We start from the raw sequence: 26533 nt of genomic DNA on the forward strand, positions 1-26533 counted from the left end.
AGACAGTTTTGCAAATCTGAAGGTAGTCAAATTTCCGGGTTTCAATTATGTTTCAGGGTGCTGTTTGGATGTAGACATGTTTAACTGCAGATCTGCCTTAAGAAAATACCGGGTAAAAACCTCTGTTGTAAAATCAATCTATTTAATGCATCACTATTTTTATATTTTTCTAATTTGGGCTTCAGAAGCCGTTCCTAAGAAACTCTGTCAGAAGTGTAATCACCTGCAATGCTTAGATCTTCAGCTTCACCCACACTTAACTGCTTTATTGAAGGAGCTCTCCCACTTCTTCCCTTACTGCAGACAATTTTTTTTTATCTATTTAAAAAAAAACAAAACCAGCAACAAAACTTGTATTTAATTAAAAATAATTAGAGAACAAAACAGCTCATTAAAAACAGATCCAGCAAAAGACTCTTCTAGTCAGGTTTAAATTATACAATGCCATTCTATAAACAGAACTCCATCTGTCTCTAGTTACAAGATAGCCCACACTATCTACATCCAGAACATTATGAATGCTCTGTTATTCAATGATTTGATGCCAATGCTTAATTTTCAATGCTAATAGCTAATTTAGGTATTTTATCCTATTACGTATAATATTACTTAAGTTGAAGTGACAAGCCAGGTGAGTTGGCCTGACTTGCTTTATTGATATTCTTGGATGCATAAAACTGCAGTCACATATCCACCACAGGAAGGCAGACGAACTCATCCAGCAGGAAGCAGTTTAGAGCATAGCTCTTGCAAAGGTGGTGCACAATTTCTTTAGACAGGAATCTCTTAATGTTAGCTGTGCAAAGGTATTTGGTTTAATCCTGCTGTCAAAGCATCCTCTAAAGTTAATGGACACTTTCAGAAGATGACCCATCTATTTGTAAACAGGTGTGCAACACAGGCAGGATGAATTACTATTTGCTTCTTCCTAGTGATAACAGTAGGGGTCTACATAGCTTGAGAGGCTAAGCACATTCTCAAGGCACTAGATAATTAGCTAGATAAAATTTTGGATCTCCTAACTTTGATCCAACTCTCAGAGCTTAAAGCCAGATTAACATATTAAAAAAAAAATTAAAAAATCATACTTTCTTACAGGGTCTTCACTAAGCATCTTTTCCTTTGACTTACTTTACATTCAAAACCTTCAATGAATGGTCAGTACTAAATATAAGCTGAAGATCTAATGTCACTTAGTGCCATACAATGACATCATATATTTCTTTACTTAAAAACCACTGTGACCACAAAGAAAAGCAACAAACATTCAAATCGTATTTCATACTGGAAAAAAATAAATCAAAACACAAACAAACAAAAAACCCCAAACCCAAAACCAAATTCTTGTGTGGCCTCATACATGCAACTTTGTCTAAGACATGACTACCGTATGTATGGGCACATCGATGACAGCTTTAGTTTAGCTTAAGAAGGTAGCTATTGTGGTGGCAAATTAACAGGAAGAACTACAGTAAATGGTAAGTATCCATGCAGCTGTGCAGAGGCTCCAGGAGGGTGGTACCTCTGTGCCTTCCCTTTGCCAAAGGCAAAACAATAGGAGCTTCACAGCAGTTTACGTGCATTTTGTCTTCCCTAAAATGATTACAATAGCCTTGTTGCGCATCTTCACTTGTAACTACCTTTGCACTTCTAAATGCTGAGGGTACATGCCAGGTCTCCAAATAGTTTTCAGAATCATCATTATTTGGGCTTCCCAAATAACTTGCATGGCTTTGAGTAGCAGAAACAACCACCATTTCCCTACAAGAAATCTGCTAAGTAGGAGGACGAGAATGATGGAACCAATGCACAGGAAGAATCATCATCTTTTAAACATGCAGATGGTGCAATAAAGTTCTTACTTGCTGAAGTGGTGAGCAATGAATTTACTGTAGGGTAGAAGGCAGATGAGAAAAGTCTGTTTTCCAAGTACTCTGATTCCACTTAACTATCTGCTTTTAACAAGAACAACTGTGCCTACCAAGCAATCATTTGAATGAATTGAAGACAGCTTTCAAGCTAACACTTTACTTCACTGACTGATGGTGAGAAAGGAAAAGAAAAGGCTGAAGCCACTTTTTAAAGCTGAACTTTAGGAAATTTTAGGAAAGTTTACATTATGTGAAAGCATATTTACGGTATTTTTGCTGTCTACCAAACTTTGCACATGCTATTATGGGCAAAATTACTTAAATACAAACAAAAAATGTTTTTCATAATAAAAGGTTCCCTTTTGTCACTTAAAATAAATCACTTTTTTATGCTAAATGTATTTTAAATGTAAAACAAATCAGCTTTGTTTCATAATGATTGTAATGACAGTCTGACCTGAAGAGCACTCTATGGGGATGAATGACTACTCCCCTATTCATAGCTTTTCAGACTTAAAAGTCAGAAAAGAACTCTTCCAGTGGTAGATTTGGCTCATACCTGGGGGGAGAGGAATAAAAATCAATGAGTAGCAATCATATTAGTCATCCCAATCCTGTCAGAGTTCAGTCCTATGAAACCCACAAGCAAAAATCTGCATGGCCAACTAACAATTTTGATACTTCATGTAAGTCTTTCAAGATTAGTTTAAACAGCTTCAGTAGAGCATCTGGCACATCAGAATCATATGAAAGAAAGGTACCCTTAAAGCATGTGTTTTACATTGGAGTTTGAATTGAAGTCATTGCCAGGCTGGCATATCAGTATCTCACTTTTAGTACATGGCAGGGCAAATCCTGACACAACTCCCAGTTCAAGGTAGAGCCCTCCATGAAGTCTGACACTGTACAATAAACAGTTTCTGAGTTATATAACATTCATTTCATTTTCCAGTCCTCTCTTCAAATTTTTGAGGTCAGTTCATTTTACATGAATAACTCTTCTTTTGGAGTGAATGAAAATGTTCATTTCTGAATGACTGAGGGATCAGATTAAAATGTATTGCTTCCCAGCAGCAGAAAGTTCTAACAAAATGCAAAGTTGTGGAAAAGGCAAAATCAGGTATAATGGAATTCTGCATTTTCTTTGAAAAACTTAAAAGTGAGGAAGAATATTCTCACAGCGGCTCTCCTCTCTGCACTGCTCACAGAAGTGCAGTGTGGCAGCTGGGAAAGAAAGGAGGATTTTTCTTCTGTCATGTTATTAGAAGTGTGACCCTAAGAAGATGCACAAAAGGAGAGTTTAGCTGGAGGAAGATAAGAAATTGCCAAGCGATCTGTAGCTACTACTAGACATTTACTAGCAATTATGGACTGCAGCTGTTAGCTCAAGTTTGACAGTCTGAGAAAAGATGTGGAGTCAGCAAAACACAGGCATGAAAGAAGGACTAGATTCAATCCCAAGCATCTCTTCTGAGCACCTCTGTACAAGGTAGGACAGGAAGGCAACACCAGCAGAGGTGCTGACAGTGCCTCAGAAATTTCTGATGCCTGGAGCATCTCAGGTATGGGGAAACACACATGATCCCTGAAGACACTGCTGTGGATAACTGTTGGAGCTCAACATACCTTCAGAATCCTTCATCTAATCAGGCACAAAAGAAAGCTGAGCATCCCTTGCAATCACAGACTAGTGTCAAGAGCACTTGCACCAGATGAGTCATCTCCTGGTACCCAGCCTGCTGAGCTGGACTACAGGGACAGAGCAGAATGAAGCTCTCATAATCCAAGGGGAAATGGTTAGCAACCTCCTACACCACTTAGACACACACAAGTCTATGGGGCCAGATGGGACCCACCCCAGCATACTGAGGGAGCTGGCAGAAGTGCTCACCAAGCCACTTTCAAATATTTATCAGCAGTTCTGGCTAGCCACGGAGGTCCCAGTTGGCTGGAGCTTAGCAAATCTGGCCCTTATTGTAGGTGGGTGTCACAAGGAGGATTCCAAGGAACTACAGGCCTGTCAGCCTGACCTCAGTGTCGGGGAAGGTTACACAGCAGATCATCTTGAGTGTCAACATGTGGCACATATGAAAGAACCAGGTGATCAGGCCCATCATGGCTTTATGAAATGCAGGTCCTGGTTCACTAACCTTATCTCTTTCTGTGACAAGATGACCTGCTTAGTGGATGAGGGAAAGGCTGTGGATGTCGCCTACCTAGTAAAGCCTTTGACACCATTTCCCCACAGCATTCTCCTGGAGAAACTGGCTGCTCATGGCTTGGACAGGCATACTCTTCGCTAGATAAAAAACTGGCTGGATGGCCAAGCCCAAAGAGGTGGTGAATGGACTTAAATCCAGTCGGCGGCCAGTCACAAGTGGTGTTCCCCAGGGCTCAGTATTGGGGCCACTTCTGTTTAATATCCTTATCAAGGATCTGGATGAAGGGACCAATTGCAGCCTCAGCAAGTTTGCAGACGACACCAAGCTGGGAGGGAGGGTTGATCTGCCTGAGAGTAGGAAGGCCTTACAGAGGGATCTGGACAGGCTGGATTAATGGGCTGAGGCCAATTTTATGAGGTTCAACAAGGCCAAGTGCCAGGTCCTGCACTCGGATCACAACAACTCCATGCAGCGCTACAGACTTGGGGAAGAGTGGCTGGAAAGCTGCCCAGCAGAAAAGGACCTGGGGGTGCTGGTCAGCAGCTGGCTGAATATGAGCCAGCAGTGTGCCCAGGTGGCCAAGAAGGCCAACAGCATCATGGCCTGTATTAGAAATAGTGTGACCAGCAGGACTAAGGAAGTGATTGTTCCCCCTGTACTCGGCCCTGGTGTGACTGCATATCAAATACTGTCTTCTGTTGTGGGCCCCTCACTACAAAACAGACACTGAGGTGCTGGAGCATCTCAAAACGAGAGCAACAAAGATAATGAGGGGTCTAGTAGAGCACAAGTCTTATTAGGAGCGGTTGAGGGAACTGGGGTTGTTTAGCCTGGAGAAAAGGAGGCTGAGGGGAGGCCTTATTGCTCTCTGCAACTACCTGAAAGGAGGTTGTAGTGACGTGGGTGCTGGTCTCTTCTATCAAGTAACTAGTGATAGGACAAGAGGAAGTGGCCTCAAATTGCACCAGAGGAGGTTTAGATTGGGTATTAGGAAAATTTTCTTCACCAAAAGCATTATCAAGCAACTGGAACAGGCTGCCCAGGCAAGTGGTTGAGTCACCACCCCCAGAGGTATTTAAAAGACATGTAAACATGGCATTAAGGGACATGGTTTAGTGGTGGTCTTGGCAGTGTTAGGTTTACTGTTGGACTCAATGATCTTAACAGTCTTTTCCAACCAAAATGATTCTATGATTCTATGCAGGCAAAACTTAAAATGCTCCATTTACCATCTCTAATGGGATTCAAGAACTGTTACAACCTACAGCTTCCAACACTCTTTGGAGACACTTCTTACCTAAATTCAGAATGTGGTATTGTCCATCACTGATACAAGCTGGGACAAATATTTCCAAAGAAAAACAAGCCTTACATTAGGCTTCTAAATACATATCATTCATTTCATTTTCAGCAGTGCCCACTCTCTGCTGGTTGCCATTCACCTGACAGCACAAGGGACCATAAAAGTCACTACATGTGAACAACTTGCAAATTACCTTCTCATCCATCCAGGGTGTGCCTGCACACACCTGCGTGTGTGTGCGCATGCATGCATTTATGCACCTACATGAATTACAGAGTTCACAGCAGCAAATCTTACTGGTTTAGGGACAGTGCTAAGCACAATCAGTTTCAGTCAACGCTGTCACTTACCTGTTTTGCTTCCAAGCAGTTGAACAACATTGATATTTTTCTACAGCAAAACTGGTATTGTAATGTAAGGTCATAGATGAACTCTGACACAATGAAAGCTGACAGAAAGGACTAACAAGCCAAGGAGGGAGCATTCAAATTATTGATTAGTAGATTTTGAAACACTCCTTATATAGCTTAGTCAGGGTAAATTTAGGAGGTAATTTAGGCACAAATTTCACTGTCCAATAATGACAATAGTTTTTCCAATCATTCTATCACATGCACTTCTCTGACAAGCTATATAAACAAACTGTTGCCTGAATCATTTCCAGCACCACTGGAAACAGTAGATTTGATGCAAGACTTGTAATCTTCATTCACCATTTCTATACCAAAAACTATGCCTATAACAGCAAATAAATTTTCTCAATCTGCCTCTTAGCTAGGAATTCAACTTCTATCCCTCAACTTCCCAAACTGTTCTTTCCCTCACACAGTTCATCAAAAAGACAAATGAACTGATTAGTCACAGCATGAGGATGTGGAATAATTTCACAAAATTTTTGCTTATCTTCAGACATACAGTTTTCTCCTTGGCTGGACTTAAAGTATCTAACAACATGTGGGCAGACATAAAAACCAGTAAAAATATGGGAAGACCTTCATCTTGCCCAAACTGTGCTAAAGTATAGTAAAAGGAAGGTGTAGGATGAAATCTCACAAATACGGACAGGAGTCATCTGCTTCTGCTTCACTCTTCCCTCAGATCTACTATTTACAGGCATCTGCCTCAAGGGGCAGGAGAGCGACCTCTTACTGTTTTTCACCGTATGAAAAATATTCTGTGTTGAAGGCAATCTCTACAGCATTCTGCAGCACAGAATGGCCATAATACAGTGAAGAGTGGCTTCACTGTGATTATAAAATTTTAATTCTCTAAAGAGTTTGTGCCTACTGAACAGCCTGTGATAAATCTGATGTTGAACAAACTGAAGTTTTTCCAATGCTAGAACATTTCTTTACTCAGAAGATAAATGGAAAAAAAGTCTTCAAACCTCCCAAAATGAAGAGCAAGAGAAGAGGCTGAAGAGATTATGGAACAAACAGATAAAATGACCAACAGCACATTATGGGCACCAGTTAAGACTCACTGCATGGGTTAACCTGAATGCATGGATGAAATAGCTAAAATTAAGGCGGTATGTAACCTCTTGTACACCACTTACTGAGCCTTTTTAGACTGGAAATAAACAAGTGGGACAACAATTTTTAAAAATGGTTATGAGAGACATCTGGAGAACTGGAGGACTGTACGCTTGCTCTATATTGCTGAAATAATTTAAAGCTCTAAGAACAGGATCTGTGGATATGTGGATACATATGATAGCCTGGGAAAGAATCAATGTGGCGTCTATAAAGAGAAGCCATGTCTCAAAACCACAGAACTTCTTTGGAAGATTCAGCAAGCATTTGAGTAAAGGAGATTTGATAGATTACTTGGATTTCCAAAAGTTCTTTGACGAGGTCCCTCACCAAAGGTTCTTGAGGAAACCACAGAAGACAGAAATGAATTAGCAGTTGGTTAAGAGATACAAAACAGGGAAGGAATAAGTGCTCAGTTTTGACAGTGCACAGAGGTCACCAATTGATGGACCAGAGCTGGTGTCTGCTGGTCAGCGAGCCAGCACAGGAGCTGAGATGAGCAATGAGGTGACAATGGTTGGTTGGGGGGTTTTTTAGTAATCCAAGTTCTTCATAAATATTAAGTTTCTGCCCAACTGAAGAGCTGCAAGATGACTCTACTGAGATTCAGTGACAAGGTATTAAATGGCAGATGAAACTCCATGTGAATAAAAACAAGATGATGAATATCGAAAGCAATCCTAATTTCATATATTAAACAGACTAAGTGACCACCAGCAAAGAAATCTTGAAATCTAAGCAAAAGTTCCACAAATCATCAACTCCATGCCCAATTGTAGTTAAAAAAAAAAAAAAAAAAAAAAAAAAAGGCAACCCAAACCCCAACAACCATGCAGAAGTATTAAGCATTATCCCCTATATAAATTCACTGTGCGAATATCTCCATCTGTGGAGATATTGAAAACTCCACTGGACACAGTTCTGGGAAACCTTCTCTAGCTGACCCTGCTTAAACAGGAAGGTTGGACTACATGATCTTAAGAGGTCCTTGCCAACTTCATCCATTCTGTGATTCTGTGTTACATCTTGAGCACTGCATGGAAATCTACATTAGTATTCTGATATAAGGAACAGAACTGAAGCTTCAGATTTAGCTTCAGATTTCTGAAAGCTGAGGGACTGCTCTGGGCAAGTATCTGTAGATGTTTGTCCTGTTCTTACACTCCTTTCTAAGTATGTGCTTCTCACTACAGATGAAGACAGGGTATTGGCCTAAACAGACCTTTGATCTGACACAGCATAGCCATTCTTACACTATAAAGGCTCAAATAATTTAGGATGACCTGTTAATTTTAAATTTATGTTGCAAACATATATGCCTACATTAGTCAGTTCAGAGAAAACAGGTTTTTCAGATATGATTTTTTGAGATTTTGAAGTGGCTGAAAGTTCTGAAAATAAATACTTAGTGTTTCCAAACAAGTTGTCTCCACAGAAGAATGGAAAATGTATCCACGTTATCATTAGAGTTGATTCTTACTGAAAGGCAAATTTAAGTTTCCTTTAAACACAATAAAGCTCCTGGTAACATGGGAAACCCTGTGGTACAGTCTCTTTCACAAAATTATCACATACCAATTTTAGGCACATTTCTTGTCTCTCCTGCTCATATTGAAAAGGCTGGTTAGATGGTTAGATACTTTCCTCTAAATTACAGTTTTCATTGTAATCATGGTCAAGTTACTTCTCTCCTCCTTTGCATGCAGGAGGAGTCCTTAAACTTAAGTGAATTATTCTACCTCACAGGTGTAGCTCACTGTTAGAGAACTATCATCACCTTTCCCCAGCACCCTCTGTTGGACTAAAGAAACCTAATTCCTCCACAGTATATTTTCAAATGAAAAATTTACAAATAACTTTAAATGGGATTTTTCATAATACATATGAAGGCAAGCATTGTATGTCACTGTTGGAGTCACTTTTCATGACTGCAATTATTATGCTGGCTGGATAAAAACTGAGGACAAATCAGGTCCTATAACTCACAGACCCACATAATTTTAAAGTGTCATTTAGAAACATGCTATTTTTCATTTCTGTTTGACAGCATTACTGGACCTGAGTCCTTCTACATTCAGGAATCATTAAATTTATCTGCACTTACTCCGCATTCCAAAAATGGGAGGAAGAAGATGGAATGGTTGTAGAAATGAAATCTAATCCCTCACTTCCCCTGAAACATCAAGATTTCTGCCAGCTTTCTGACTAGCATACCAATTATACTGTTTGGCACTCATCACAAGAAGATCAGTGTAGAATGCCCAGTTTTGCACCTTCTGAATTTGCACCCATTAAATATAGTGGAGAACATTTCTTCCTCTTTGCATAAAGACAATTGAGAGCACTTTCTAAAGAAAGTGCTAGGAGCTGGCAGGAAGGAAGGTGAGAAAAGCCCTAGACATCCTTAGCTAAAGGAGCAAGGAGTCACCAAAAGAATGTAAAGAAACAGATTCACCCTTGGTATGGGCAATGCTGCAAGAATTGTGATATTTTTTTTTGTTTGTTTCAATTTGAGTAGGATAATGGTATAGAGGGAAACAGTTTTACAAACCATTTGTTTTTAGGATTTTTTTTTTCTCCCTCTCAAGGAACTTTCCCTGTGCAATCTGACCTTCATCAAAAGCGTGCCAGGAACACATTGCTGTTTACTTCAGTGTTTCTATTTTTTTTCCGATATGCAGGTTTGAGCAATATTCCTTTCGTTTGTTATATATCTTATTTAATATTTTAATTATTGACTTTGGAATAAACTTAGGAGTACACTGACTCAGTCTGCTGATGATAAAGGTGGGGAGGCATTAGCAATACAGGAGAGGGCTGTAATATCAGAAAGGAAAAACTGTACTTACTACCTGGGGAGCAGGAGCAAGAGAAAAGGGATAAAATTTACCTGTATTAACTGCAAGGTCATGCATTACAGACAAATAACAAGAACTTCGTTATAAAACACAAGTCTCATCAATTGTTTTCCTTCTCAAACAGAGAAGGAAAATGGAAGATATATTTTGGGCAACAACCAGCTGGACAGCTACAAACTACCAAGACAGCAGCTGTGAGAAAGGCAAATGAGATCCCGTCCCATTCAGTAAGTTTATTGTTCTTATTAGAAAAGTCTGAGAATTTTTTAACTGGAGTCAGCAGATAAACACAGCTTTTGCAACCTCCCTGTGTTTCAGTAGGGAAATATATCATATGAAAGCTGCATCACTTTTGGTGTAACATGCAAAACACATTCCAAGCAGGAATTAATGACAGAAAGTAAAAACAGTTAAAAGAGGGACCTGAATCAAAACTCTCATGAGGCACCATGGTACAAGAGATAAACATAGTTTGTTCTTGGAATCTGGTTACTTTGAGTCAAGAATGTCTTTAATTAACACAAAATGTAAAATGTGAAAGTATTTGTAAATTTTAATTTGAAATTGTTGAAAAATTCCATGCTGTGAAACTGTCCCTTATCCACTTCATGCCAATTCCTTATTTCTCATTCTAACTCAAAACAAAAACAAATGCCCAAACACTGAAATTTATTGTGGGATGGAAATTCTGGAGTTTCTCAAATCTGCCAATTCACTATTGTAAAGATATGAATATATGGATAAAACAAACTTTAACAGACATGAGTCTCAATCATGAAATATGGTCTTCCAATGGCCACATGCCGTTGTGGATGACTAACGCATCTTGCTAATCATTATTATTCTGTTTCGGCTGTGGCTAGGGAAAAACACAATAAAACAGTCTTACTACATATTCAATACAGTCAAAACACATTGTTCATAAGGAGTACCATGGCAAACTATTTAAACAGGCTATCTCTAAGTATTGTATTCATTCACAAATAGCAAACATAACCAGGTCACAAAATAGGGACTGACAGGGGAAAGAAAGTAAGATTTGTTGGGCTACGTATTTAAAGAATAAATTTCACCAGCCTAATTTAGACGGTCATCTGCAAAGGAAATACATCTAATATGATTGCTTCCATCACAAACATTTCATCTTTTCTAAAGTCATGCAGAAAAAGAACATGAAGAGGTTACAATACCTTGGTTTCTTTTTTTTTTTTTTTAAATACCTAAATGTTGGAAGAACAATAAAAATAGACTATTATTGATCAAACCAGCTGAAATCACTTTACAGTAACATGGGCTATTGTCTTGTAACTAGACAAGCTGAAGATTCAAATGGTCAAAAAGATACTTTTGTGCTGAGGAGGAGGAGAAGGTGGAGGAGGAGATGACCAAGGTTGCTTTGTCATTTGAAATGAATGATTCTCTGGAAATAGAAGACTATTCTCTTTATGCTACTGCCAATCAAATCAACTCTCTGAGCAAGTTTTTATAGTAATGAATAAAACTGCCTTTTTCCTCAGTTTTATTCCTGTTCCACCTACTTTTGAACACCTATGATATGAATTATGCATAGATATGCAATTTGAATTTAAATTCAAAAAATAATTTACCTGCGTATTTATTATGGAGGTATTACAGAGATGGAGATGGGTTTCATCTCTATGAGAGTCAGAGCAGAAAACATGCCAGTGAATTTTAGGGTATCTCTTTCATTGTAGATTTTCCATTACACATTGACCCAATCCAGCAATTGATTACTGATCTTACTTAGCATTCATTGATTATTAATTTTACCTACCAATCCAAATTTTGTTCTTGTTTGCAGTTAAAATATTCTTGAATTAAATTGCTGTGAAGGGAGAAGCAGATGCAATAAATTTACCAGCCTTCCTCTCCCCTGCAGCAAACAAAAGGAATTTATTATTACCTTTTTAGTGTCAGAAGTGTTGCTCCAATATTACCAGTTAATTGCTGTTCTAACAGTATTTTGCTAAGACTAGACCTGGCTTCCTCTTCTAACTCAAGTTAATCCCCTGCCAGTTAGATAACAGACTGGTGCATAGTGAACAATGCACTCCATAAGCATTTGCAGCTTCCACTAAGCTGCACAGAATCCCAGAATTAAAAAAAAAAAAAATAAAAAAAAAAGGGGGGGGGGGGGGGGAGAAAAACACCCCCCTTTATTATGTTTCTTCATCTGATCACCTGAAACCTAAAGGGACTAAACAAAATCATTAGTCATTTCCTAAATGATCATCAGTATCTACACTATAAAGTGTTGCTTCCTGTTACAAAATCGACTTTGCAGGCCTTCCCTTTTAATTTTACTAAGTTAATCAGCCAGAAAATCACAAGGGTTTGAAGAGAATGTAGAGAGATGGATCATTTGCTGCACCTACAGCACAAGGCAGGGTAGGGAGGGGTCATCCAATGAAGGTAGCACATGTATTTTACAGGTCTCTGAACTTAGATTATGATAATGATGTCAGAGCTCTCAACAGATTCTGAGTTCAGTTTTAGCAAATCATTATTGCACAATATGGAAAGCTGACAAGCAAATCTTTTCCATCAGGAAAACAAATATCTGTAAATCACTGTATTCCAGATCAGAATTGTGGTTCATTAACCTAGAAAACATGCCAATAGGCTGGGGCGGGGGGGGGGGGGGGGGTGGGGGGGGGAGGAGGGGTCAGTACTCATCCATGGCAGATTTTATCTGGAGGCCTTATAAGCCTTACCAAGACATCCATTTTCTCTGGAAAAGTATAAAACTATGTCATACCATCACATTAAAAAAAAAAAAAAAAAAAATCAATGCATGCCAAAAGATTGAAATAATTTCTGGCCCACAGCAGGTTCTTAAAACACTTTCATTGGTCCACACTGCTAGACTGGTGCAGGACACCTAAAAAATCAAGAACAGCAAACACGATCTTGCATATATGGAGAAACTGAAAGAGGTACTTTCTCCAGTTTGATTCAAACAACTAATCTCCAAAGAATATAAGCAGCTAGAAGGTCTCATTATCAACTGAAAGTTGCACAATTTAAGGTCAGCCTTCCACAGAAAGGGTATGAAAATCCACTCCTTTCAACACAGTATTTTTTTTTTTACAGCTAAACACAAAATGGAATCACATAGTACATTCTTCTGTACTGGCAGTGTGCTTCTGTGAACAAAGATTATTTAAAGAATAATCAGTATGAATATTATTTCAGAAGTACTTTAAGATAATACCAGACTTCTTATTCCATGGATATTCATTAAGATCTTGCACACTTTTTCATTTCTACTTATTCATAAATGCAAAATTTTTCATTGAAAGTAATTTATTTAGATTGAATTGGAATTCCTGCATTTAAGTTCTGAGCTAATCCCAATTTCTTTACATGAATTTGTTATCTCCAAATGTCAGCGTTTGATTTTTTTTAATAAATGAACAAACGTCAACAACCAGTTCACAATTTCTGGTGACTGATCTGATTGAATGACCCCCCCCTCAGTCACATAATTCCATGCTGCCTTGTAAGAAAACATAAAATCAAGACATATGTAAAACATTTTTGTTCATGCAGTATTCAGTTCTGCCAAAGTCTGTGGAACAATCAGGGTCATCTTCATGAATAAAACCACAATCAATTGAGTATTTTAAGATGCAGTATCAGTTCCCAAATGCAGTGAACCTGGCAGACATGGATATGCTTTACAGATCAAAAGACTGAAAATAAGTAACAATATTGGTGTGTTTATGATGATCTGGATTGAGGAGAAAATACAAATACTTGCAAGAAGGAAAAATTATTGCAAGGGGGGGGAGGGGGCGTGGGGGAACCCTGGTTTACAATCATTCCCCTTCCTTAAAACCAAGCAACTGCTTTTTTTCATGATGCCTGGAGAGATGCCAGAGGAGAGATGCATCACATATTTCTAGTGAGGAGAGTTTGGGGAAAAGGACTGTGGAGATGACATCAGTTCTGAGGTAAAGTTGCAATTCTGGCATTTTGTCTGTGGCATATGCATGCTCACAGCGAGGTATGTATCGGAGCACACACTATACATTTGTTGAAGGGCTTAAATTTTAATGCTGTTGGTTTTGAGGCTGTGCTTTACAAATCTTGGACTTGCTTTTACCACTGCTTTATACCCCCCAAAAAGCTATGATAAATAGACAGTAAACTGTCAAAGGGCAGCATGTTTTATAATTATTTTTTTTCCTCAAAGGGGCTCCGATTTTCCTTATCTTTCATTTTACATTTTATGGTTCTTGAATTCTAGTGCAGATAACCGCATATGTGAAAGGAGGACAAGTTATAAGCTACAGCATTACGTTGTTCAGGTGATTACTTCATTTGTGTCAGAATTAGCATACAGTTCCAACCATGTAATTTGGTGGTTCATGCCAAATAATTTCTCTCCTGTTATCCCCAGCAGATGAAATTCAAAGACACAAAAGCTTTGGTTGCTACAGATTGAACAGTCCCTTTCAAAGTCATGTTGTTGTAGGGTCTCCTAACTTAGAACTACTTTACAAGGAAAGCAACAACATCTCAGCAATCTATTCTTCGGGCAACAGATGCAAATATTGATGGTCCCCAATAGTCCATGTGTTTTAACCGATAGTATCCTGTGACAGTAACGACACCATTTTTGCATTTGTTCTCTAACGAAAAGATACATTTGCAATGTGTATTGGTGTCGTATTATATCACCACTACTCCATCTTTCTTTTTTAAACATTACATAGTCTAAGAAATTGAGCACATATAATGTATATGTTGATCAAAACCCCCACACTTGGATAGCTCATTCTCAATGATCCTTCCCATTGTATCATGCTAACAGATCTTAAAAAAACCACAACTGACCAGGAAAAAAGAAGTAAGCTTCCATGTGCATGACCACAACCTTCCTACACACTCTCGTAAACTCAAGGTAAATGTCTATCTGTCCTTAAGACATATAATCCTCAGCAGTTACAGCGCATTTGGGCTGCTCTGAAGTACATGGAAACAGAGATATCATTCTAAGCAGAACCTTCCCTAACCCCATCACAACAAAACATGCATTTACCTTCCAAAATAAATCTTTCCTAGGTCAGAAAAAGCTGGGAAAGCATCACAGGCAACAAACTACAGTCTTGGTACAGAACAAGGAAGAAGTACGCTTTTCTTGCCTTGTTTTTAAATGCTAACACTGAGAGATTCTGGGAAATATATCCTCTGCACTGTTGCCAAAAGAGAAGTCACTCTGAAAGACCTTTCTTAGCACTGAGATACAAAAGTAAGGCAAAGCTGACAATAAGAAAACAACATCCTTCCACAACGCAAAAATTCCTAAATTAAATTCTTAATAATTTGCCAGCTCAGATTTCACAGGGCTGCTAGCTCAGACTCCAAAGAACAAGGAAGGAAAAAAAAAATCCTCATAAATTAGAGATGAGTTTAGTTTTTAAGAGCAGTAACCAGTAAGTTAAAATGCATTTTCTGGTGGTTACTGACTGGCTGAGGACACTAACAATGCAAGGCCAAATGAAGGATCACTTACAATGAATGTAACAGTATTTCCAAGGTATCAACGATGGGTTGTAAAAGCTGTCATACTTACCCATTTTTTTTTTAAATGGAGGAGACAGGGAAATCATAAATATTGAAAAGGACATAGAAAAACCAAGGACAAAAAGCAGCGTTACCATTTGGAGATACACAGAACATTTGGTCACTTCTCAGAATGAGCATCACTGTACTGTGAAAAGAATATCCCTTGTGAAATTAGTGATTGTTCAGATAATAAAGGTCTGCTTATTGTGAAGAGAAGAAGCATGGCAGGAATGCCTAAACGAAGAAGTCAACAGCAAATACACAAGTTTATATGTTTAAATTCTGCTTCATTATGAAAGCACAAGGGAGTACATGTTTTCTTTTTATGCAGTCTTAACTCTTACTAATGGTTCATACGTACAGACGTAGGACGATAGTTCATTGTACATACATAGATGAAAATAATATTCAAATCTTTGCACTTTTTTCCACACAATATGTGTGTGGTGTCAGAAAATTGCTTTCCCAAAGCCTGGCCAACCTTCTGGCTAGCAGAAGACCACAGAAGAATCATTTGGGTGTATTGTGATTGATAAAGCCAGCTCAATTTGTTGGACTATAAACAAAACTAGGGCCAGGGATGACTATTTTATTTCCTGATTGACCTTTTCAGACAATATTCAGCAATATAAAACTTCTTTGATCTGAGTGACTGAAGAGGATAGGTAGTCCTTCCTCGCAAGTACTTGGAGTTCCACAGATGGGGCACATGCTACTGCAAATGCTATTTATTCAATGACCACCATTCTTAACTGGTGGTCTTTTCAGATATGGGTATTTACTATGTGAGCAAGCATTTAAACTTCTGTTACTGGTAGAATTGTGCCTATGAAACTGTGTCCATTACAATCCCTTACACAACACTATGCACACTCGGACATACACCTAAAGACACAGTGGAATGAACATGTATTTGCTATTCGTACCACATGGCTTTAGTTAATTTTCCTGCCCTCCATCCAGAATCATACAGGCTTATTACACAATTATGCTTAGGGAAATGCTTTCAACTGAACCTGAAAACACTTCATCAATTTCAGATGTACTGTCTCTCTAACAAGCTAAAAGATCGACTTTGTTATGTCTGACCCCTTGCAGATTACTGCAATGTTTTTCAAGTATGACAATTCTCGTATTAACACAAATAACACCATTACTTTCAAGTCTCAAAAGCTCTATGTGCAAAAAGCTTTTTCAGCATTCTTAAGACTACTTACTTCAAGAGCTATTCATTTTCCCTGTTAGAAATACAGGGTTTTTTAAATTAAAAAAGATAATAAAAACCAATGACAAAAATACACAGTGGTTGACAGAAGAAAAAACTTGAAAATAAAGAAATAACAATTCTCTAATATAATTTTTCATTATGAATAGCTCTTTTTTAAGTAAAGAAAGCTGTGAAAATAACACATAATGATCATCTATTTATTCCAGCTACTTAAAACTGCTCCAGCACTCCTTTTATAGAAAAAAGGTAACGGCTCAATTTATTGACAGAATGATACATTGAGTACACAGACTAATAAAAGTACAGAGATAATGCAATACTCTCCAACGACTAACTAGTCTTTCACTGCCCACTTTAAGTTCTGAATTTTGATTCATATAATATATATTTCCTTTAGCTTCCAAGTTAATTAAAATGAGCAGACAGACATTGACCTATGCATTATGTTGAATGTGTGATATGACCAGCATCCTATTAATCAACTTGCAGATTAACTACAGATAGATTCAGATACAGTATCACTAGGACATATAATTTAGATATGCATTAGCAAGTAGTATAGTGCAGTAGAAGCACACCAGTGTTACAGATGGTGGCAATGTGCTGATATCAGCACACAAACTTTTTGCCAGTTTTACGTCAGATCAGCCCTGATCTGGTCCTGTGAACTTATTGTTCCCAAAAGGTTAGAGTGGATTAAATACTCCTGAACTGCATCTTCTGATTCAGCTACATTCAGTCTGCTCTGTGCGCTCCGAGGACGCCCCTTGATGCAAAGCAAAGCACAGTGAAAGGGGACAATTGGGACATTCATTTCACAAATGTCACTCCCAATCCAAATTAAAACTTCAGTGTAGATGCACCCACGAATTGCCTTTTAAAAATCCATTATCAGTAGTCTGCTTAAGTTCGTATTTAGAAGAAGAAAAGCTTGTTTCAAACTATTTTTCATATAATACAGTTATGACTTGGATATTACTGACTGTACTTAAAACCAAGTAATACGTTTATTTACAGAGGTAGCAGGGCAGTTTCTTCCACAGAAACAAGCATTAACATATTCCTGAAAGGAGGAGGCTACGATGGTGTTAGCTTCTCTGACGTGACTGTCCACAAGCATTGAGAGCTAAACACATTGTCCATGGCTTATTGAATCAACAAACCTATCTCCATCATAGCATGATGGAAACAATGCCTCAGTCACAGTATTATTAAAAAGATGCAGATATACACATAAGCCATTGTGAAAAAATGCATATTTTATCATGTTTTCTGAGACCTAGTGAAACAGGCATTGAGTTTGCAGTTCAATGCAGAACTCCTGGCTGCAGCAGAACAATGGTTTTACCACAAATCCCAACTGTAAAGTGATTTAAGTAAAACTTAAAACTCATTTTCTACCAAGAACAGAATGCCAGCTGTGCCAACAAATACTCAGAAAAAGCTTTCTACTTTTCTGACTAAAAAACATGCAGAGAGAGGTAATGTTTAGACAAGTAACTTAGTGCCTAAGATAGGCATTTGGACAACAGAGTAAATAACAATCTCCCATGGCAAGGTTCAAAACATCTACCCTAAGGGCCCATTTCTCTCCACAATTAGAGTGCCTCAAATGAAACTGTATTTCTACTCTCAATTGTTTTTTATTTACAGAATGGTAAAGGAAATTTTCTTTTCTTGCCTTTTCAACACCCAAGTTTTTAATTCTGAATCAACCAGTTGTTCAACTGAACCAGACAAAACTGAAGAAAATATTCTCCCTGCACCAAGTAAAGAATTTTAGTTATCAAAACCCAGGCTATACATTGCAAGTTCTGGTTCCTGGTACCCCAGTGAGGAATTTCATCCAGAAGACAAGGTTAAGAAGCTATAGAGTTTCCACAGAAAACATTGGCTGCTTGCTATTAATTTTTATTTATAACTCTCTGTAGACCAACATGCGTTTCAATAGGGACTGACTTCGCCCCTCATAGAGCAGTGTCTTGCTTAACTACAATCTGACATCCTCTTTCTGGCCAATGTAGCATTGGATTATCTTCTCCACAACACCACTGCTTCAGTAGAAGGAGCAAAGCAAAACATAGAAGAGCCTGTGGTCAAATGCTTAGGATGTTTTTCAAGGGGTAAAAATGAGGTGGACAAAATCCCTTCAAGAGGAAAAGGAAGTGAAAATCTTCAGCTAGGGCTATGCTGGCTGTTGCAATGCATGAAAACCATTCTCCAGATCCACCTGCCACCTTGGCCAGCACCAAAAGGACACCATGCCCTTCATATCTCCTATCTTCCTACCTCAAAGCAAGGTCCAGCGTACTCACCACAACAGTGCCAAATGAGGCCTCACATCCACCTCTTCGACAGCCTTTCCTATCAGCAGGAACTGACTGCATGAAAATGCTTGCTGCTTGCCTGAAGGTGTGAGGGCAACAAGCAAGTTGTAGTTTGTGGCAAGACGTGACCTGGCCAACAGGCGAATCTACACAGGCAGTTTCTGCTCAAAGATAATTCTCACCCTGGTTGAGCTAAGCACTCCACGCTCACATTCAGACAGCCAGCACCCCATGCCGTCAGCAGCATGCCTGCATCTCTTAGGAAAATCCTCAGGACCAGTACTAAAAGTCACAAGCAAGTAAGCAGAAGTGTTACTGAAGGAGGGACTGACCTACTTTAAGTGTACCCCAAAGCAAAATGAGCAAGTGATTTTCAAAATAAACATGGCAAACAGCCTGTATAAAAAAATTACTCTTGAGATGAACAGAAAAAAGGCCCTCCCCCTCCTTTTTTCTTAATGAAGGAATGGAAGTGAAAATAATTGGCATACTTTCAAAGCAAAAACTGTTTGAACTTCAAAGCATCAAATGCAAAAGCAATCAATTTCTATAAAATTGTGCTTTTACAAAGGATTTACCTGATTTCATCCACTACTGCTATTACAAAAGTAGACGCTACTATGACAGCACTCATAAATAGGATTGACAGAGTAAGACGTCATTCTGTACACTGAAATCTTGAGTTCAGACCACACGTTAGATTTAAACTCTCTCTGTGCTAAGAACTCAAGGACAGAAGCCGCCTATGATTCAGCTCACACTGTCAATTCAAGGCAAGTTGCAAGTACTGAGTGCCTTTCAGTTTTAGGTCCTCAGCAAGGATCACACAATTGAAAGACTGCTCATGAAGGAAAAGGCAACCTTGGAAAATCCTGATTTATCATTCTTACACACAAAAAAATGCCTGTAACTTTTGTTTGGTTTGTTGGGTTTTTTTTTTATTATTATCTTATTTAACCTTTGAAACTGAAAGAAAGCCCTAAGGATTTGGTTGGAAATACTTCTAGCTGTTCTTGACCATTTAATAGATCTGCAGTATGCTTACAATAATAACATCAGATAGTTTCAACTCAAATAGTTACGTAGTTTGGCACAGTCAGGCAAGAGACTGCATGCTAAGTAAAATTCCATAACTAAAATTCCAACAAAAAGAAATTCCTTTTTTGTAATATTGCTGAGTATCAAAAAAATTGTTACCCAATTTCCTTTTTAACCCAAATACCATTTTTAGACTAATGGTGAATTCAGAAACTCTGTACCAAAAGATAGAGCATGGATTATATAAGGCTAACGAAGGTTTTAGTCTTTAAGGAACATACAAGTTTAGAACCTAAATTTATTAAAGTATTTTTCCAAGGGAGTGTGGAAAATGAGCTTTTAGATGAAATAACACTCAGAACAAAATTCCAATGTCCACAACTGACAAATGTTGCAACCTTCGGAGAAGGAACAGATATAGATACTCTTCATAAAACAAAGACCAAAGTTTTATCTTTACAGCATTCTGAACTCCAGTTCTGTGGCAAACACGAAACCCCCTTGTCAGAAATGGACTAAAAGGAAGGCAAACTAGCCAAGCATTCAGTAGAACACAAAAACAGCTGTCCTGAGTCAGAATAAAAGCCAGTCTAGCCCAGAATACTGTTTCTAATGATGGCCAAACACAGATGCCTCAAGAATGCAAGAATACAGCAAAACTGTATCAACTGTCAAAGAATATTCTCGTAACATTCAGCAACTTACAGTTCAATAGTTAGTATCTTCATGTTTAATCAGTCTTAATGGATTTCCTGAATGTAAACTTGCCTAGTTGCCTGTTAAACCCATGTAAGCTTTTATCATCCACAGTATCCAGTGGCCAGAAGTTCCACCACCTAAGTACACACTGCACTGAAATGGCCTTTCCTCCTGTAGTTCATTTGTGACTTGCTTGCTTTGTCAGATTCCCTGCAGAGCTTGCATCGAAGAGAACAGCAAATAAGCACCTCTAACCAGGTGTTCCATCCACACCACATGTGTCTCCAGAGATCTCTGTCTTAACCTCGCTATAGGTTTTACTAGAGAAAGAAAACAACCAAATGGTTCCTCCTCCACCCCCATTTTATTTATCTAAACTGAACTTCATCCAACATTTAAATGCCCTGTCAGTCCAACAAGGTCTTTCTGCAGTTCTTCATAGGCAGCGCTGTCTTTAAAACCCTCAATAATTCAGTAAGACCAGCAAATATCACTGTTCAACCCCTTTATTTATGAGCCTGTTGAGCAGCACAGACACCTGAACTGATGATCCCTGTGGAACTCCACTGTTGAAAAATGACTGTTTACTCCTACCCAAGTTTTTAGGCATTTATTGTTTTTTCTTGCTAGCAGGACCTTCCCCTCTTCTCCCATGCCTCCTTAGTTGGTCATACAAGCAAGAATTACTGACTATGATGGCTTAGGGATTTGCCAGACATACTTTGCAGAAAGAGCACTCCTACCAGATGGGAACTCCCAGACTCAGCAACAGCTGGCCAAATGCAGGTCTTTCTAGTCTGACAGAAGACATCTTCCACTCCCTGTATTTGTTAAAGGTATTTTAGGATAGTGTCTCCTGTTGGTTATTTTAGTATATTATTTTGATTTACTGCATCTAAAGGGATCACATACCCACATCTTTTAGCCTCGCCTGATATACTTGCACCACCACTAACCTAAGCAATGAATATTTTTTTGTAGATGTACTCAAAATAATCTCCAAAATTAAAAGGTTGGAGTTAAGGTTACCAAGAGAAAACAATACAGTTTTATATTACACTTAGGAACCAAGAGCGATTGTTGGATCTCCCTTATAGATTGGCTGAGATACACCTGGGCTGTCAGAGGGTGTCAGAGATAAGCATCAGCACTCAGATGCTAGGTCTGAAAGGATCTCAAAGCTAGCCTCGGGACCTAAGGACTGAGATCTCGCTGTCATAACTGTTAGCGCAATTTTCTCTCGGACCATGTACCCCTCTGAGTCGTTCTCCCTCCCTTCCCTGCCTCAGGGTCTTTGATTAAGATGGTTCTTATCTCCTGTCTTCTTTCTGCTTTTGTTTTAAATCTTATTTCCTACTTCTACCCAACAGCAGTGCAGACTTAGTGGCTCCCATCTCTACACTAGTTAGGTGTGGCTGTCTTCCTTATTCAAACCTTTTGTTAGGGTTTCAGCACCTACTGTCTCACCTTGCAAGGTAGAAAACCCCATGACACCTCAGCTTTCATCAACTCTTCCTTCCTCAGACAGGAGAGTTCACCTTTTAAAACCCCTTCCCAAGCTATACAATAAACCCATGATGTATCGCCAATGCAGACTATTCTTAAATGAAGCCCACAGTCAGTACCACACAGGCCGAAAGAATTCTAGACAGACCATGCATAACAGTGTTAATCCAGGTGACAGAGTTGGTATCAACTGTTGTTATTCAGCAACAAACACTTTTTTTTTTTTTTTTTGGTCTATTCCAGGCACAAAACTGACACAACAATATTTCCAGCTTTACATTTTTATGTTTCTGCATAGGTGTACAGTGAAGTCAAGTATAAATGTGGTAAGCGTACATAGATCTATGCCCATTTAAATCTGGCTAGCATGAGTAGCAATAGCGACAAAGAGGTAGCAGCAGATGCTTAAGACCTAGTCAGCAAGCCAAGAATGATACTGTATTGTATTTCTACAGCCTTTCCTGACCCGATCAGTTACAGTACAGCAAGCACAGGTATGCCTTGTAGCAATAACTTTCATTGCATGCCCGTTCTGAAAAAATACTGTACCAAGGCAACCATGTTATTACCTGCAAATTTCCCACAGTTATCCAGGACTTCAGTGCTCTATCGTTGGCAAAATTAACAATTGTTATTTGTTACCTACTGACTTACAGATTTAAGTAATCTACTGTAAACCCTTAAAAAAGCTGTCACTTCCCACTTTTTAACACATTATTTTCTACCCAAAAATTCAACATAAAACCAACAACTGTATTTAGAGAGTAAAAAATGCACATAAGATAGGGGCAACAGCGTGTTATACTGGACTTCAGTTTTAAAAAAAGTGAACACTTGGGATCTTAAAGTTGCCAGGCAGAAGCATCAGGGCAGTAGTGCAGGATTCATGAAAAAACATGTACCAGCTCACTCGTCTGTACTGCGCTCCAGTGAAAAGACTCTGCTGACAGAGGCCTGTTCACGGACTCCTGTCTCGGGTGGGAGTTTTGTCAGCGCGAGGTCTAAAGGTGCTGATAACGGCAGTAAAGACAAAAGGTCTCGTATGAAGCGAGGCTGCGAATAAACGAGCATTTTAGTGCTCTCGAAGTGATGCCTACCATTCAGCCGATACAGTATTAGGTCTGGAGTCTGCAAATACACAGGTAACCTGACTAAACGTAAAGCTGCTCATCTGGACCAGCGCTGACCGAGACGGGTTGATGCCTCCTCCTGAGAATCACCCGTTCCTTTGGGGGATTTGCGCAGCTTGGCTCCCGGGAGGTGTAATTTTCCTTCGAAAGCCTACATGCCGTGAAAGACAGGACGCTCTCCCGCTGCCGGTCACACAAACCAAAGTTTTGCCGTCCTCGCCGCAGCGGCGCAGTGGCGGCGGGGAAGGGAGACCCAGCCCCGGCAGCCCCGGCAGCCCCGGCAGCCCCGGCAGCCCCGGCAGCCCCGGCAGCCCCGGCAGCCCCGGCAGCCCCGGCAGCCCCGGCAGCCCCGGCAGCCCCGGCAGCCCCGGCAGCCCCGGCAGCCCCGGCAGCCCCGGCCCCGCCGCTCCGCCCGGGGAGGCACCGCGGCGGCGGCGCACCCCGTCCCGCGGCCGCCCCGTCCCGGCCCGTCCCGGCGCGGCGCCGCCTCACCGTCCCAGCTCGGACTCCAGCTCGAAGTAGTGGGCCAGGGTGTCCTTGTTGGAGCCGTCGATCCAATAGTCGGGCGCAGCGGATCCGGAGCGGCCGGCGGCCGAGGAGCCGGAGGAGGACGAGGAAGAGGAGGACGAGGAGGAGGAGGGCATGGTGACTTTCAGCATGCCGGGACGCCTGCCGGGGGCTGCCCCCTCCTCCGCACCGGCTGCAGAAAGCAGAGCGACAAGGCGGCTGGTGGTGGTGGTGGTGGTGGTGGTGGTGGTGGTGGCGTCGGCGGCGGCTCCTCACCTCCCTCCCTCCCTCTTTTCTCTTCTCTTCTCTCCTTCCCTTCCCTCCCCTCCCCTACCTCCTCCTCCTCCCCCTCCCCCTTTCCCCCCCGCCGCGCCGGGCCGGGCCGGGCTGGAGCGGCGGCGGCGGCGGCGGCGGCGGCAGCGGCGGCGGGGTCTCCCCCCAGCCCGGAGGGGCGGCGGGGGCGTCTCCGACTGGGCGGGCCGGGAGCTGCCGGCGGGGCGGGGCGGGGCGGAGCGGGGGGGGGCGGGCACGGCCACGGCCACGGCCGCCGCGGCGCAGGGAGCCGCCCCGGGCGGGGGTCGCGCCGCCCCCGGCTCCCCCCCTCAGCCCCGCCGAGCAGAGCGGAGCCGGCAGCCGCCTGGCCCGGGACGGCGGGCGCCCTGCGAGCTCACCGAAAGCGCCCTGGCAGAGGCGGTCACCAGGAGCGCAGCCGCCCGCAGCCCGGCGAGCGGCGGGACCGAGCCCCGCGGTCGGGGGGGGGGGGGGGGGGGGAAGGGGGCAACTTCACCAAGGGAGGAGCGGCACCCCGATCTGGAGGGACCGCTGCGGGTTTGGCCGGGGTCGGGCGGCCCGGGCTGGACCCGCCGTCGGTGGGGCCGCGAAGGGTGGGTGGGTGGGTGGGTGGGTAGCCCGCAGCGAGGTGGGCGCCACCCCGTGATGCTGCACCATTTTGCCAGTTCCCGATCTGGGATCGGTTGTCGGGGTGCAACCCGGGAGTTCAGGATTTCTCCCTCGGCGTTTGCTGTCAGTTCGGGGAGGAGGGTGTGGAGGCAGAGACTGACCAAGACAAATAGCAGTGGGGAAGAGGCTGACAAATGCTCAAACACGGCTGCAAAAATCCAAAAAATACAGCTTCCCTGCCCACCACGGAACTAAAAGAAGCCATAAGGAAATGAAATTGCCATGCTGCAATGCCGCTCTTAACCGGTTATGAAATCTGCAGGTTATGAAATGCATGCGATTATAATAAAGTATATTGTATCCCTGACTGTAAAAAATCTTAGCCAGAACTGTCTATATAAGGGCAGTTTCTGTTGGTGTAGTGGTGAAATAAAACAGCAGCAGTTGTGTGTGCCTCGCATGCATAGTGTGCCAGATCAATCCTACTCACATCCTCTCCACGCTATTACACCCACCCATACTGTCATGCAAGCACAGGCAGGAGGTAAAATGGACCATGTGCAAGCCTGCGCTGCAGAAGTGACAGGAGTATCATCCTCTAATTTTCAACCACAATCTGTGAGCCTGGTTTTAAGCGTTGTAGTCCTTGCTCTGATAAAGCACAGTATCCTGTTCAGTGTTGTGTGAATTCGTGTGTATTAATATTTTCCAGGATGTTTTGTTCCCCCCCTCCCCCCAACAAGTCTGTCTCTTATTGTGCCCTAGCTTCCTTACAGTACCCGGAGGGGGCAAGTTAACTCCTAATCTCTTAATTTCTCAAAGACCTTGAAAAATAAATGCTCCTCTCTGCTCTACCAGATAATAGAAGAAACATCCACTAATCTCATCTTTGTTAATGGTAGGAGAGGATAAAAGAGATAAATGAAATAATAGATAAAAGAGAGATAATGCCCTTTCCTCTCAAGTTTACTTTTTACGGTTACGAAATTAAAATGTAGATCCCCGTCATGATTTGAGACTTTATCGTTTTCAAATCCGCATCTGAAAGTCAGGAAAAAGTAACCCAAAGCCCGATTTTGCAAGCCAAGTTCTATGCAAGCCAGTTTGACAGGAACTCCGAACTTCCTTTGAGAAGAACTTTGTACCCAGAGCACCTACTGTAACAGGGCTGAGATCAGTGCCACAGAGCAGCAGACAAGCAGCCTTTTCACTGTTGCTCATGCCTCCTCCCAACTCCTCAGCTCACTTTGTCTCTGCTGGTCAGTGTGGAACTTTTCTTCATAAAGCTTTGGTTGCTAGGTGACATTGTTTCCTCTTTTCTTATGACACTTTCTGACAGCATCTCCCAGGAGAAGAAATTGTAACTGATGATGAAAATCTCTCACACATACAAAATGGCCAATCAGCACACTTACAAGACAGTGGTATACCACATCATGTTTTTGTTTAGTCAAATACCTAACATATTCTGTAACCAGAAGGGCATGTATAGTTTTGTTGTGGTGGGGGTTTTGTGATAATTATTTTAGCAAGATTATGTTTATCCAGGTACCTGCAATCCGATTCACATCTCAGATGATCTGAATGTGCTTACCATGAGCCTTTATGTGCTCCTTGCTAAAGGACATAGAACCAGGGGATTTTTTTTATTTTTTTTTTTTGTACCTATGTGAAAGGCATTTGATTTTCCTTAAAACTCTCTCTTGAAGTGAGCTGGATCGTGCCATGCTGACAACTAGTACTTGAAAACTGACTGGACCTTATTCTCCAGTAGCTCCACTTCCTTAAAATATTAAAATAACAATATCCAAATATGTCCATGTGGAATTAAAGAAAGTCTTCAGGTTGTACACTGCACGTAACCAGCACATGAG

At 41.0% G+C, this 26533-nt stretch overlaps 1 protein-coding gene across 1 annotated transcript in view; it reads right to left on the minus strand.

Annotated features, from left to right (window-relative positions):
- The window catches only part of CAMK4 (calcium/calmodulin dependent protein kinase IV), a 178243-nt gene extending 154227 nt beyond the window's left edge, over window positions 1-24016 (minus strand). The window contains exon 1 of the mRNA XM_049794867.1: window positions 23745-24016. Within this exon, the coding sequence (XP_049650824.1) occupies window positions 23745-23911 (167 nt within the window). The 5' untranslated portion in view covers window positions 23912-24016. The remainder of the gene's footprint in view (window positions 1-23744) is intronic.
- Window positions 24017-26533: the final 2517 nt, after the last annotated feature.

The sequence above is a fragment of the Accipiter gentilis genome, chromosome Z (assembly GCF_929443795.1).
Source record: "Accipiter gentilis chromosome Z, bAccGen1.1, whole genome shotgun sequence".
Classification (NCBI taxonomy): domain Eukaryota; kingdom Metazoa; phylum Chordata; class Aves; order Accipitriformes; family Accipitridae; genus Astur; species Astur gentilis.